At 34.3% G+C, this 16163-nt stretch overlaps 1 protein-coding gene across 1 annotated transcript in view; it reads left to right on the forward strand.

Annotated features, from left to right (window-relative positions):
* LOC140149187 (protein Wnt-5b-like) overlaps nucleotides 1-16163 on the forward strand; it is a 177568-nt gene that overhangs the window by 150252 nt on the left and 11153 nt on the right. The window contains exon 6 of the mRNA XM_072171396.1: nucleotides 6503-6795. Coding sequence (XP_072027497.1) covers nucleotides 6503-6795 — 293 coding nt within the window. The remainder of the gene's footprint in view (nucleotides 1-6502; nucleotides 6796-16163) is intronic.

A 16163-nucleotide genomic window follows, 5' to 3' on the forward strand; every position in this document is an offset into this window, starting at 1 on the left:
AATTATGGGCGGGAAAACATTGTAGTGGGCACACGACCGGGTACATGACACAAGGGACCAGAGCCCAAGGGAACCTGAAGCCTCGTTGTCGCAGCATACTTTTTTGATTATAGAAAATGTCATTCTAAATTATCCCAAAAATAGAAATTGAATATTACAATTTAATATTTCATCGATTTAACATTTCGGAAATTCTAGCAGGCATTTTGCCAGACTTAACATCATGCTCACATGTTTCATGTTTCATTAATTAGAATAAGCAGAGTAAGCCAAGTTCATTAATCGCGTGATCTGTGTGTATTGTGTTTATATGGACTGTTGGCAAATCCATTAACTATGATTAACAACTTTGCATCATAATGAAATACATTTTATTCATCCATTAAACAAGTATTTTGATTCATCTATCTGACAAAATATAGTTTCAGATTTTATATGTGCTAGCATGGTTAGTATAATTGTTTCTTCTGTTCCAATGCCGAAGCATGTCAAATTGTGGGATTGAGGGTTCCTTTATTATTGTCCCGACATATAGGCTATATTACTATAATAAGTATTAATAAGTTTATATTATCAGGGCAATTATAAATCGATATTCAATATTTTGGATTACAAGCTACATAAAGCGTATCGAATAAAGAAATGTGTCATAATTGTAGCGCAACCAAGATCCTTCGATTCTTGCGATCATTCGACAGCTTGGCACCGCACAGCTATTTTCTTGTGTTGATATGTATTGAATCAAATAATTCTTACGCTAATGAGATCCGTCGATTTTTGAAAAGAAAAGAATAACCATAAATTGACGCTTTTTGAGAAATTATATTATGGAAGAAGAATTGGTTAAGTTGAACTCTGAATACACATGGGATTGTCAAATGTCGACTAAGTCTTTCATCCATTTAGATCCAAACTTATCAGTAATAAAATGATGTATGTTATTGTTTTTGGAGAAGAAATGGAGTTAAATGCATGGGTCCAACTTCAGATTGATAGGAAATCAACAGTCGCAATTCCAGATATTTATTTCTAATTAATGCAGAAGTAATTAACTTACAATATTTAGATGTCAAGGATTTTATCTATAAACATCTAAATATGATGTTATTTTCTTGATTTTGTTGTTTTCAAATACTTTGGTATAAATGGGCACGTATGATAAACCGTGGGCTAGCCTATCTATCTTTAATTTGCGCGTATTTGTACAAAGGAACAAAGATAATATTAAAAGGCTACTTATTCAATTAACTACCATTAGAGCAATTACTTAAACGATTAAGAATGATTAAGAAAAACACTTTTGTTGTAATAATTGCTTGTCAAGGTTTCTACTCTGTTGAATGGCCATTAAGGTTATTTCGATAATTATTGATAATTTTCTCACATTTCTTGCAAGAGTCAACGTTATTTTGTCGGTGTACTATAAGTCATGGCGAAATTTGCGTGCCTTTAAACAGTTTAAAGTCGTGATGTTGAGTTAAGTAACCAGCAAAATATCAGTCAACATTGTGTGAATTATTTATTTTCTGGCTACAATATTATGTTGGCTCAATAAAACACGTAAAGGCCTTATTGTATTTCTGAAGAAATAGGATTAATGAATAATTTATTACAATCATTTTTGATTCAGTTAATTCAATTATTGCTCTCCCTCCCTTATTGTCCATCTAACATTATCGTATTAATAATCCTGCTTGAACCAGACAGTATTTGAAAAAAGTGATTGATCGTATACAATGGTGTAGAAGTATATACATGTATTTGATTATAGGATTGATATGAGTAAAGTTAAACAAATGTATTATTATTACATAGAGCACATAATATTTGGTTTTGATTTATAGTTTAGAGGAGTGATTGAAATAATTAATAAAATATCAGTTACTTCAGATACTTAAGGATTAGACAGGCATGTATATTAGCTTACGTAATGTGAGGAAATCTAAAGGATAAAAGCACTTCGCGACATGGAAGAGCTAGGGTTGTGGAAATTGGATGAAAGAGAAGGGAGCCGCAAATCTAGTGCCGAAAACGTTTAATTATATACATACATACAGACCACCGAAAACGAGCATTCAAATAATTCTATAAATAGTGATCAAAATTTTCCATTTCTTGAGAATTATGTGCACTTTCATGGCATCTTTGAATTCAACAACCTTACCCTTGCTACAAACATATTCTTCCCTTATTCACATGTTGTCCGGGTTTTTTTTGTTCTAATTATACCAAATTACTATTACTTTAGAGACTTTACTTCAGTGATTACAATTTTCTTAGAGATCAGTAACTAGTTAACAAAGTTAACGTTAGTAGCTTCTTATGTTGTAACACACCGTCATATAAAGCTAAACATCTACCAAAAAGTAATTACCACCTTTAAATAATGGCCATTATTCCCAAACCGTTGATTGAATAACAAATTTGGAATATGCAGTAGAAACAGAATTTATTTCTGCGCATTATGAAACCTCATTTGATACAATGGTCCCAATATTGATGTCGCAGCGTACATTTTAATGAAAATAACCCAAAATTTGAAAGTTGCAGCATCGTATTGCCTTGTATTCAGTATCCATAATGAAGGGAATCTTATCAGCTCTCATTGGATTACTCTTTTTGTTTCATTCATTTGGAGGCGATCAAAATGTGTGATAATCAATAACATTATTCACTTCATGTCAAATTGAACGATGAAGGTTTCAATATATTGTTTTCTGACTAGCAAGGTCCTAAATGGCTTACAATTGCAAGTTGATCATAAAGTTTAGATTCATAATTTACTGATTGGGAGGTGCTCACAATAGATGTAACCCTTGAGCGTCCACTTCTTGTGACCTTCTTGGTCACAGAAACATTGAACTTGTAATGTTTTAATATGGGATTAAGTAAACAATGACCACATTATTACATGTTTTGACCTCCTCCAAATTCACGACACAAAAAGATTAATCCAATGAGCGCAGAACACATTTTCTTCCATGGATAATACAACAAGGCAATATGACTTTGCTGCAACTTTCAAATCTTGAGTTACTTTCATGTAAATGTACGCGTTGACATTAATATCGGGACCATTGCAACAAATGAGGTGTCATAATGCGCAGAAATAAATTCTGCTTCGAATGCATATTCCAAATTTAGCATACAATCAACCGTTTAGGAATATTGACCGTTATTTAAAGGGGGTAATTACTTTTTGGTAGATGTTTATAATAGGCATTTTGGATACAACAAAAACTTGAAAAGGCGCTGCTTTTTGTAATGGAAATACCGATAAGCCTAGTTATTATAACAGGAAGAACAAGTGTCATCACGCTTAAATGTTATGACATTTTAGTGAAACACGCTTTAATCGTTAAGGAAAGGGGACAAATTCCTTTAATTATGTCGGGAAAATAGGGACAAGGTTAGGGAATTGTATTTAAATTAATTTAACAACGCTGCAGCACAGGTCAATTTAACATTTTAAATGTTGGTGTACTAATTTCTACAATTAATGTATAATTACGTGCTTAGATTTTGATACTCAGTAGCTACATGTATCACAAAATGGATACTTCAAGTTCATGAACTTCAAGATCAAAGTGTTTATGCAGTTTTATGTTGTGAGCGTTCCAACACGTGCTAAATCATGTACACCGATCATCAATCATAGAGAGTGATGACATGCTTGTAACAGTTAGGAACGACTTGATATCGATGCACTTGAACTCATACTCACTGAAGACGAGATAAATAACACATATATAATGATTAATAGGGTTCAAAATTTAATAGTTATATATTTATTCAAGCTGTGAAAGATGCACGAACTTTAAATATGATTTTCATAAATGATTTGTCTAACCAATTTCATTCAGCACATTTTCAATATGCCTCATTAACAAGACCTCCAATGTCAAAAGGGACTCTTGTGCTTAATATGCTAAAATAAAAGTTATTTAATTTCTGATTACATATGAATTTTGTGTTTTTAAAAAACACAGACTCCTGCAAAAGGATTATTTCTCGAATCTCGGCTTTGATACGCAGGTTGTACGATCATCACTCTTGATCATCACCACACCCCAAAGTGTAATGACCGAGCGGTCGTTGTTTTACCCCTCTTTCAGATCGAGTCAGTCTTCAAGTGTTATTTTGTTTTACTAGCCAAGCTAACGAGACCAATATTCCATTTGTATGATTTGTTTTATTTATTTAATATTCCTACAATTTGTAGTTAGCACACTTTAACAAGAGTGTTATGTAATTAGCCTTCAGATGCGTTGGGTTATGGGAACAATTTTTGAATACGGGGTCAGTCGTTTTGGTAACCAAACAAGAGTTTGGATATTGGCTCAAATTTTAATATTATGAATAGTATTGGTTTAACCTAGCGGTCATTAACACTGTGGTCAAGCTTTGTTTTTTGTATATAGAATGTGTGGCACCATCGTAGATTGTAGTTTTCGATTTAAAACTTCGCACTATTAAAATATAATTTCATTATGATAATGCTTCTATTTTTTCTTATAGTCAATTATTTAGCATTCAACATCTTTCACATTGAAGAAGATGCACTTGCTTTTTTTACAATGATCATCGTTATATGAAGATGATATAGCCTGATAGCCTGTGTTGGTTTGAGCCACTTGTTAAGAATGTGCCCGCTCATGTCAGAAAACTTTACAAGATCATCACTATTATTATATTATTTGACAGAAGTCAGAATTCACTACAGCTGTACTGCTCCAGGAAAACACTGTACCTTCACGATATCAATCAAACATTTAATTGTATTCAAAAAATATTTTAACACAAAACAACTTTATTAAACGTAAAGTATTTTGTAACGTTTCCCCTCGGGCAAAAAATTCCAAACTATTTTATTTTGCTAAATGTTGACCGCCCCAATAAGTGTCAGAGAATAAGGCTAAAATATTGAGGATAAGATTATTACAATCCGTAGAAAACCCCTTTGGACAATGTTTATGGTTGGCTAGAATTGTTGGGAAACACTTTAAGTGCTAGCACCAATGCTATTTAACTCAAGATATAGTTGACGTACCCAGCCTAATCCTAATATTGCCGGAAAAAATCTGGTAAAATATTCCACTCAAAATGCCTTAAGCAATGCAAGTCCCAAATCTCTCTTTTGTTCTTTTTCGTCATTCCTTAACCTCAAGGTAGATAATTCCTTCCGAAACATCTGGAAATGCAGGTTCTAGTTGCTAGTAATTGCTGTACTTACACCCTACTCGATAAAATTGGACCTGGACGTGACTTTGAAATTTGAAGGTTGTTGATTGTTGTTTTAGCAAAGCCTGGTTGTTAGCGTTCTTTTCCACCAATATCCCAAAAAATATCAAAACCGTTGAACGACTATATCTGTTTGCCGAAGGAAGTACCATTGTGAGACTTTGACAAAGAATAGGTTTGTTCTACCCATACTCTAGGGTACTCTTTTTTCTTGAGAATTTTACAGCTTTTGTACAAAAATTGTCTATTGTATATAAAGTGACCCAATGGAGTGAGAGAAGTCAAACATTGGTGTATCAAATTATAGTGTGGCTTGTGGTGGGAACATTATCTTTTCTAGTCCAGCCATTTCATAAGGGAAATATTGATACGATGCGTGTGTTAATGTACTATTCTGGCGATGTTAATACTTTTAAAAAAGACTGGGAATTTTGAGAATAGACTGATCACTATGTTCCCCTTGATTTCTTGTAGTATTCTCATGTTTCTACATAATGCAACACGTCATACGGCTGCTGTTGCTGTAACTTGATAAATCTAACATTGCATGTATATTAGCAAATGATAAGTGGAGATTGTACTGATAGATACCACTCCTATGTGTCAATTATCAAAAACAGTAAATGACACATGATGAGCACATTAATAAGCATTCACGAATATGCTGATATCCCTGCTATACCAATGATTTTCTTATCATATTTAATGCAATTGGACTGTAATGTATGGTGTACAGTTGATATGAATTGCTATTTAACACATGATATCATAATAGTGACCGATGAAAGAACAAGCTGTATCAAAATGATTGGTACCCATTAGTTTTGATGGTTGCTTCTTCCAAATGCAACATGGTATTAATCAACATATTATGCGGACACTATGTTGCATTTTTGATGGGTAATGTCCATCACTAAGGACCACAAGAGCCGCATCCCAATGGCATAGTCCAATAACCTCAATAACATAATCATAGTGCGAAATTTGACCTCAAGTTGCAGAGTTTTTGTACCCAAATCTTCAAAGGTCATTCAATAAATATATGAATGTATTGGGGTTAAAGAACTGTGCCCCTGATATATGAGTATGTTGTGGATCCTAGTGATAATCCATGCACACTGTAATGGGTTCCAATCATTTTGATACAGCCTGTATCTTCATCACCATTTATTATTATTATTATTATTATTATTATTATTATTATTATTATTATTATTATTATTATTATTATTATTATTATTATTATTATACCAAATTGCAGCAAGTCGAGAAGCAGCATTCACGTACGCAATATCGGCTGCCGGTGTAGTAACAGCTATCAGCGAAGCTTGTCGGGAAGGCGAACTTTCTACATGTGGGTGTAGCAGATCTAACAGACCAAATGATTTAGACAGAGACTGGGTCTGGGGAGGCTGTGGAGACGATGTGGATTATGGTTACAGATTTGCACGAGAGTTCGTGGATGCAAGAGAGAGGGAAACCAATCCAGCGAGGAAGTCGATGGAATATGCCAGAAGCCAAATGAATATGCACAATAATGAAGCAGGACGAAGGGTAGGTAATCAGCCAGTAAAGGACACTGGTTAATTGCATTGAATAGTTTCTTTGTTTAGCTGTTTGTTGTTGTTTTTGTGCCTGTCCATTTGTTTGTTAATTTGACCCGTAAAGACACACCTTCAATCCACCACAAAATCACATATAAACTTGTTCTACTTCTTAAGGAAGATGTTGATATGCTGAAAAGGCGGCCATAGCAAATACCCATGGTACCGGAAAAACAATCTTGATAAAGAGATTTCGCTATCTTCAAGATGATGCAACTAAGTACCAAAACGCTTGTCATTAGATTTACACAAGATAGTGCTCGATTTTGTAGATTGATGATAGACATGATAGAAATGACAGACACAATGCTATACTTTTATAGTCGGATATCATTTCAATTATTTCCGAAAACATAGCTTCAAGATTTTAGTTCATTCACCACGATAAAAATGATAAATTATGATTGAAAAAGGGAATCCATTCTGACAGTTTGGATGGAACATTCTATCGCGTAGAACGAAATTGTGCACACTTTGCAGCGCGTTATAGAACACCATTGTCGCCAAACATTTTACCAAGGGAAGTATTTTCTATTGCAATTTATTCCAATTTGATATGTAAATACCACTTCAATGATGGAATGTTAAAACTTGACAAAATCATTTTCATTGGCATTTTTAGTGTGTCAAATAGAAATTAATTGGTGCGTCAATTAGACATTGTTATTGCCACAGATTAATACACAAACACGACAAAGATGTCATTGTCGTTTCGTATAGTTGAAAGAAAACATTTGTAAAAGTCCGGATTGTCAGAGGGATAAATAATAAATTAGGATCCCTCTCGGTAATGGCAAGATCACAATGTGCAAACCACAAATATAATAGATTTTTAATTGCCTTATAGTAGGATATCTCGAGATTGTGTACTAATCCTTCGCAACATTGTGTACTAATCCTTCACAACAAACAAGGACAACTAGTATTATAAGCTTTGACCATATCAAAAGATCCATTCTTCTAAAACAACATTGCCTTCAGATTAAAATTGATTAGTAAACCCAATAAAATTTATATTTGAATTATCATATTGAATTCTTTGAAGATTTCATTTTCCCCTTGAGAGCAAAGGCACGTCCTGACATTGACCATCAGATTATGACCAACTTGTCTGTATTTTGACTAATTATTATAGTCGCTATTAAATTAAAAGGATTTGTGAAGACAGTGAAAACGCTTAATTTCAAATTAACATATGTGGGTGCGTTGTGGAATGACAAGTTCATGGTTAATATTAACATTTGATAGGTGTGGTATCACTGTCAAGATTGTCTTCGTGGTCTTCCGATGCAATGCCAATGTCAATGTCAAACTTAGTGAAGATGCTCATGACATAACGCAGACTATATGGAAATTATGGATATGTAAGCATTAGCCTTATACATGGTACAGTGTTGCTCAGGATAATGCTTCGTAAAGCTATTCATTAGTTTCCAAGTTTGTCCGTTACATGTGATTGTTTAGATTACATATAGATCACTCAAACACTAATTGCATTAAAAATATGTCACTACTTAAAACAAAACAACTTTATTAACCTATTAAACATGACTATCTTGTAATGGTACCTTGAGCAAGAAAGATCTAAACTGTTTTATTTTGCTAAATGTTGACCAAACTAAAAGAGGCCAAATGAATACTTAGTATGCATAACAATGAAGCAGAACGAAGGGCAGGTAATCAGTCAGTAAATGATAAGTACATAATCAATTTGATTGTTTCTTTGTATAGTTGTTTGTTATTGTTTGATTGTATATTCGTTTGTCTTTTTTAAATCAACGTATAGCTATGGGTATCATCTATCCTGTGATACCAAAATAAGTACTAACAGTCTCCATAAGTTATATCATTATGACGTCATTATGCAAGTACGCCCTCAAGTAATATTGCACACAAAATATGGGTCAAAATCGAGTTTGGGCTAAAAAAATCATAGAAACGTGCAATTTTCACCGTATCTATGGCTAGATTGGAAAGCTAATCACTATTCTAATCTAAATGCAAAGTTTGAATAGGATGTTTTCGAAAGAGGTTGCACCCCTTCTTCCGTCCTCTCGGGCCGAGGGTCGCCCTTACCTCGGTATCAAAGTAGTAGGTCAAAATGAATGCAGACGATGGTCCACAATTAGTGCGAGTCATTTGGCGGTAAGCTTGGGCGTTTTAGACCCCCGATAGACGGTTAATACACAAATGTGATACATTATAATTATCGCTGTTTTATAGTTGAAAGAAAGACGTGTAAATGTCCAGATTGCCATAGCTTTTGTCATAGAGTAATACAATTAATAATGGTTATGATTCCTCTAGATAATGACAAGATTACAATGTGCAAAACACAAATAAAATGGGTTTCTAATTACTCCAGTAGGATATCTCGAGATTGTCTACTAATCCTTCGCAACAAACAAGGAAGGAAACTATTAGTACTTTTGACTATGTCAAAATAAAGATCCATTGTTCTAAGACAACATTTTCTTCAGATTAAAAATTGATTAGTAAACTCAATAAAATTTGTATTTGAATTATCATATAGAATTCTTTGAAAATTTCATTTTCCCCTTGAGAGCAAAGACACGTCTTGGTGTCGAACAATGTCTTTGTAGGAGGAAACTCGACTAATTTTATGGCTTTCCTGACATTGACCATCAGATTAGAACCAACCTATAAGCTTAATATCTTGTCTGTATTCGACTAATTACTATAGTCGCTATTATTAAAAGGATTTGTGAAGACAGTAAAAACGTTTAATTTCAAATTGACAGAGGCGCGATTTATGTAGGTGCGTCGTGGAATGACAAGTTCATGGTTATTGTTAACATTTGATAGGTGTGGCATCACTGTCAAGATTGTCTGTCGATGCAATGTCAAGGCCAATGTCAATGTCAAACCATGGTCAATCTTACATGCTTACGGAAGATGCTCACGACAGGTGTTTAACAACAAATTACAAAGGGATTATGAAAATGTTATCATGGTTACGTGGTTGTTCATGAAGATACTCTGTAAGGCTATTCTATATAGTTGTGATACAAAAATGCTATCTTTAAATTACCATTGTTTCCAAGTTCGTCAGTTGCAGGTGAAGTTATTCAACGATACATAGATAGATAACATTTCGTCGACATTCTTATACATGGTATTAATGGTTTGATGTACCCGGTATCTGTTTGTTGATCCTGGTCATAACAACATTAGAGAACGGAACACACATTTTACCATTTTGTAACCCTCTTTGTGTCTTCCCCAATGTCAGTTGTGACAATACAAAAATCAATTCCGTCTTTATTATAACTATATCAAATCCTTTCAATTTACCTAATGATGTCGGTCTTGACCAAAAACTGTCAGCCTTATAACTTAGCTCGAGACCAAGCGAAACCTTGCATCGGGTCCATTACATTCACATCCTCCTCTGACATGATGATATAGTCATGATTGTGTCATCAGAGCAGAGGTGATACATTCACTGAAAATCACAGTAAAAGCCACTACTTTAAAAAGTACATTGTTCATGTTGTTGCCAACATCACAATATGAGTTTGTATTCTAACAAATAGTTAATCTTCATTCTTCGATATTTGGTCTCAGTCTCAAGGTATCGGTCTTAGAGGGGTGAGTCTTGATCTCGAAAGTGAAGGTTTTGATATTGGAAGTAGAGATCTTAGTCTCAGATTTGGAGGTCTTGCCAACACCAATGCCTTAAGTTACATTTGCGTGATAAACTAACATATAAACTGACCTGATCGCAAGGACTCCGCTCCATGGTAAGCCCTTTTGATAAAGACTGGGAAATTATAGAATAGACTAATGTAGTCTACATTATACCCGTCATAAATTATGTTGTCGTTGCTTGATAAACATAATAATGTATTTAATCAGTGGAGATATTACTAATTGATATCACCCCTATGTGTCATTATCAAAAACACTAAACGATACATGATGAGCACATTCACGAATGTACTGATATCCCTCAAATGTGAAAGTCTTTAGTGTTTACATCAAGAACATAAAAGTCTGTATACATAGTGCCTTTATGGATTCGTGAATCAGAATGGAGCTTATATTGCGTAGGTTTGTAACGTTTAAAGATGATTATTTTTTATTATAGGAATTGCGAAATATAAACGAATTTGGGCACTGGTAAAAATCGTAAAAGAAAACAGTTATTGAAGCATTTAATCCCAAAGTAATTTACATTAATAGTTAGATATTTAAAGCCTCATGATATATTAAAGCTTAATGATATCCACTGCACGTCATTTATCTGTGTTCTAAAATTTAATGTTTGCAGGTTTTTTGACCATGTTAAAAGAGTCAAACTCAGGAAGTCATAGAGAAATATTTTGAGAAAGATTCAGATAAATATGTCAATCATCAGCTATTTATTATATAATTACAATAACAAAATTTCTGATTGAGACTTTTATTACAAACTATCTAGTGATTGATTACAACAACAAGTTTTATACTGTGCAAGGTGTGACAAACGCCTTCTGTTCCGCGAATTGGTTTCTCTGGCTTGTTTCTGTCCACATTATACCATCAAGTAAAAGATGCAGGGCTACATCTTCAATGTACAATATCAATTAAACACCAAACAATATAATATTTTAGGAAAGTCTTTAATACATTAATTTTCAAATATGTGACTGGACACCGCGAATCAGCCGTAAAGTCGGCCCGGTCAATTTTTTTTTATTTCGTGTTTCGAAAATATATATCATAAGCTTTAAAATGGTATATCATTTGACTTCAAACGATATCCAGAAGCGGGGTTATGGTTTGTTGAACTCTGTTCCTTCAACAAAATTGTATATTTTCATTTCTGGTAATAAATATCAAACAGTCATAATTGGCGCTCATTTCAAATCATCTCCAAGTCAACGAGGTTCAGAAATGACCTCTCATTGTTAATTGTTGATTATACATACCTAGACCAAATACAATGCTTTGTTATCTACCACTTGAACAGGATTCAGCCAAAGCAAACAAAGACAAGAACTATTCTATAGAAATAGGTAGAAGCTTATTATCCTCTTCAGCAATAGTATTATTTATTGATTTAAACAGTGTTTGATGAGATACTTGTCGCACTGAATTGTGACAGGTATGAATACGACCTTCACACACATTTTACACTGTAACTCGGAATACAATTTGCCGAGTTTACGGCTCATTCGTAGTGTCCACTCACATATGTTGTCAAAACTTTGTTTTATAATAAATGTGGTAACATTTGATAAATACCCTTAAAATGCCATTTTATCTAATATTGCAACACTTTCTTTACGTCTCACCACTCTCATGACCAGGTGGGTCCACCCATCTCTCAGATGTCAATGCGTTTATCTCTTTCATTTGACACCGCTCGGGGGGTCATATCTTCTTCACATTTTGAGATATGAAAAGAACCCATATATATACACTGTATATATCACGCGATAGGTTATTTAAACATCGATAAAGATAAACATTTATGTCATCATTGCTTACACGAATTGCTACTTTTATGACTGAAATATTTTTGTCACAATTTATTTTACGATCTAGACGAGCATGGGAAACGTTTATACAAATAGTTTGCAACTTGTAGTCATAGAGGGGAGAGTTTGATGTGCTTTGACAGCGCATCAACTTCCTCATTCATTTATTTTACACTACAATAGCTTATTGTGTTGAAATAATCTTCACATCATACAATGCATTTTAAAAATATCAATTTAATTAGTTAATGTTCCTTGCCAATTTTATTTGCTTTGTTACTCTTGCTTTCAATCATATGTATCATCAGAATCTATTGTAGGAGGACGGCCTTATCTGTACGGGAAATTTAACCCTTTACTTGTGTTAAATGAAGTAAAAGAATTATTTGCAACAAGTTGTAACACTATAGGTTTTTGTGGGAAGACGAAGGAAGTTAAAGGACAGGCAATACTAATACAAAACTCTTCCAGACCATTGCATTTGGAATAGAATCTTGTGTGTAATGTAAGTGGAAAGTATACAGATATATTGTCACTTCTGAAAGTGCTATTTCACAGGTGAAATAACACCATTTTCATTTATTAAGAAAAGCGAATGAAATGATTCATAGCATGAAAATAAAGGGCAGCCTCATTATTATAAAATAAAATACCAATCATATGTTTCAATGCCGACGTTTTTACCATGTTTAATACTTACAGTATTCAGTTTCATAGTTACTTCTCCGATTATTATTATTATTTTTTGGAATAATAATCAATGTACACAACATATCAAAAATGTACACCTTCACTAAATTGTACTTACAGAGTTATTTGAAGTTGTCACTCACTTTACACATATCCTATTAAAGCCAAAGATAAGCAAGATACGATGATGCACACCATGACCTGAATAAGAACAAAGGTCACAAGTTGGGATTCGTTCCACACATACGCACGTAACGCATCTCATGAATCTCAACATATGACAATCTTCCTACTTCAGGTTGTTGGAGACACTAATCCTTCAAGTCTGTATTTTGCTTTACATAGAATATGGTTGAAGTGGTTGTACATATCAACTTGCAACAAGAACATCACTTTTCTGCTAAACCATATGATTTCGGTGGCTAAAACACATTTGATGGCATTTTCAAAAGTAAAGATGATGGGAAATTCTTTATGCGTATAAAGTCATAAACTTAGAATACTGATATCATGGTTATTGTATAACTAAACAATGATGAAGTGGAGCGAGAAGGGTTCAATCTGATTAAGATTGTAGCTGCATTGCCTGTACATAAACCTTGAGATTCGCCTTAACTTAGGTATTCTTGCGCTGTACGTCTTCAATTTGTAATTGTTTAACGTCTCTTTATGGTGAAACTGTTGAAGTATAAGGAAACTAAAATGATTTAGAAAACTCCCTGGGTAGACACTGACGGTACTGGAGCCAGGAATTGCACAATAACGACAAAATAGTGTGCCCTAGCTGTTACTGTTAATTGTAATATAAGTCTGGACTAAGTGCGAGAATAGCAATGACAATAGCATAGCTAAATGTGAATATCCCAACTTATTTTATGTATCGCATCGTTGGTGAAAGTTGCGATATGCTGTGAGCAATAAATCTTCATCAAAATGTCCATCAAATTGCACCTATTGGTTTCATTATGTTTACAAGACTGACCAAGCGGAACGTATCGTAAAATTGACAGACCGACTTCGGTATTCATGCTGGGTTAAGATCATGGCTGAGTGGACGCCAAATATGCGCATTTATGTGATTTTCCTGAAATGGTAATTTTAATTGGTCTTGAAGCAAAATATTTGATTGCATTACTATGATTAGTGTTCTCCGAGTTGCGTAATGTTCTCAAATTCTCGCAGATTATCTGCACCATATCCTCATTCTGGAGTCAGACAGAAATAAATATTTTCTTCATTTTAACAGAGTATCAGTGAAATCGATTTAGCGTTGCAAAAAACAATATTCTTAATAGTTTTTAAATGTTTGGTTTGTTTTGTGGGTAGTAATATTTATTTAAATCACATTAAATATGTTGGTCACAAAGTCAGAGCACACACTTTCTATGTGCGTGCCTATACCGGAAAACATAATTAACTTGACCATGTTGACCGTCATGACCCTAAGCCTTTATTAGATCCTCACCTTTTATTTCCTTTTCATTGTAACCCAACTTCCAAAAAGAATATATGAACTTTTAATACCAATATTCCTTAGAGCACATTAGTGGTTCACCCACTAAAACATTATAAGATACGAGGGGACTCCAGAGTGTTAATGTGGATACGACTGATACACACGTCTGTCATGAAACGCCAACCTAGTATACTACCGCAACCCCCAGGCAGTATAGATGTTGGGGATGGGGGAAGGTTCCTTTGAATGTGCTGGTGTTTTCATCTGGGTCTTCTGTTCTTTCTCACAGCATATATACTGGTGGCAACGTAATAGGTGAGAAGGACCTGTAGGCTACTGGGTGTAAATGTAGTCAGTGACGACTGCAGTGCGATGAATGACATCACGACAGAAGCCTTATGATGTCAATTTGGCGCGGTTTGTTTTTATTATGTTTTGACGCGTTCATAACAAGGCTTTACTTTGATGATGTGGAAGATGACCTTATTTACCTTGCTTACGGTCAAAACAATTCCGAATTTCATCGCAAAAACATAAGGGGGTAACTTCTAAGAATCGTATTAGTTGATTGTCTTTTTCAGCTTTACTAGAAAGTTCAGAATGCGCTACAAATTTGCAATTCTCCATTGACAATTGCTTACATGAAATTGAATGCCATGAACTACTCAATATTTTGTCATTTCGTTTATGGAACCATTTTTGACATCACCGTGTTGAAGCAGAATGTGTATAATATTACCACGGTGGCTCGAGGCACAGCCTGAATACGAACGTGCCTTGAAGTTGTCTGGCGGTGCATGCAATGTTCTGCCTAGGGTTTTAAGGATAGCTTTTAAGCCTAGTACCACTGTCCTTGGCCTATGCAACGGAGCCAGATCAGGTTTAGGCTTAGGCTACATAGCCATTGAATGAATTGCGTTGTAACGGTGGTCTGGGCTGGCTAGCCATGTTCATTGACCAGTCAGCCCGGGCAGTCATTGTTACGACGGCAACAATACAGATTACAATCTTGTTATATGATTTCAATAAACGATATTTTGACAGGTGACACAAGATACAGAAGTGCTTATGGATATAGCCTGTTAGCAGTCAGTAGAAAAGCCAAATATACCCTTACTTACTTTGACAGAAACAGATTGATATAGAACATTTCGACAGCCTTAATTCAAAAGTGGAGTAGAACTGTATTTTAAATTCTGTCGCACTTCATCCAGTATTCTAACATGTCTACCTTAGACGACAAGGTGACTACAAGCCTGTGGCATATTAAGGAGACCCTTTCGTGATAATATGGGAATACTTGATCAGTTGATAGTGAGGCCTTCACTCTTTAATTAGGCTACATCATACATAAATTCTTGTAATTTAGATCTGGACATATATGAGCACTATGTTATTATTATAATACTACTTTCAAAGCAATGATCCCTGGTTCAAGTCATGAATAGTCTTTGGAATTCAGTTGTTTTACCAGCCAAAATTATGATGCGTAGAATATCCACACTACTTCGGCATTTAGATTCTGTATTCATCTGAAGTAAACTTGACATCGTTGCATGGTCTATGGTTGCATTAATTAGTACATGGAACAGAACCGGGGTGCACTTTATCTTTCTGTGTGTATACTCTATAGCCTACGTCTAACAGAGACCTGAATAGGAAAACACAGGTTCCTTCTTAAAAGAG

The sequence above is a fragment of the Amphiura filiformis genome, chromosome 3 (assembly GCF_039555335.1).
Source record: "Amphiura filiformis chromosome 3, Afil_fr2py, whole genome shotgun sequence".
NCBI lineage: Eukaryota > Metazoa > Echinodermata > Ophiuroidea > Amphilepidida > Amphiuridae > Amphiura > Amphiura filiformis.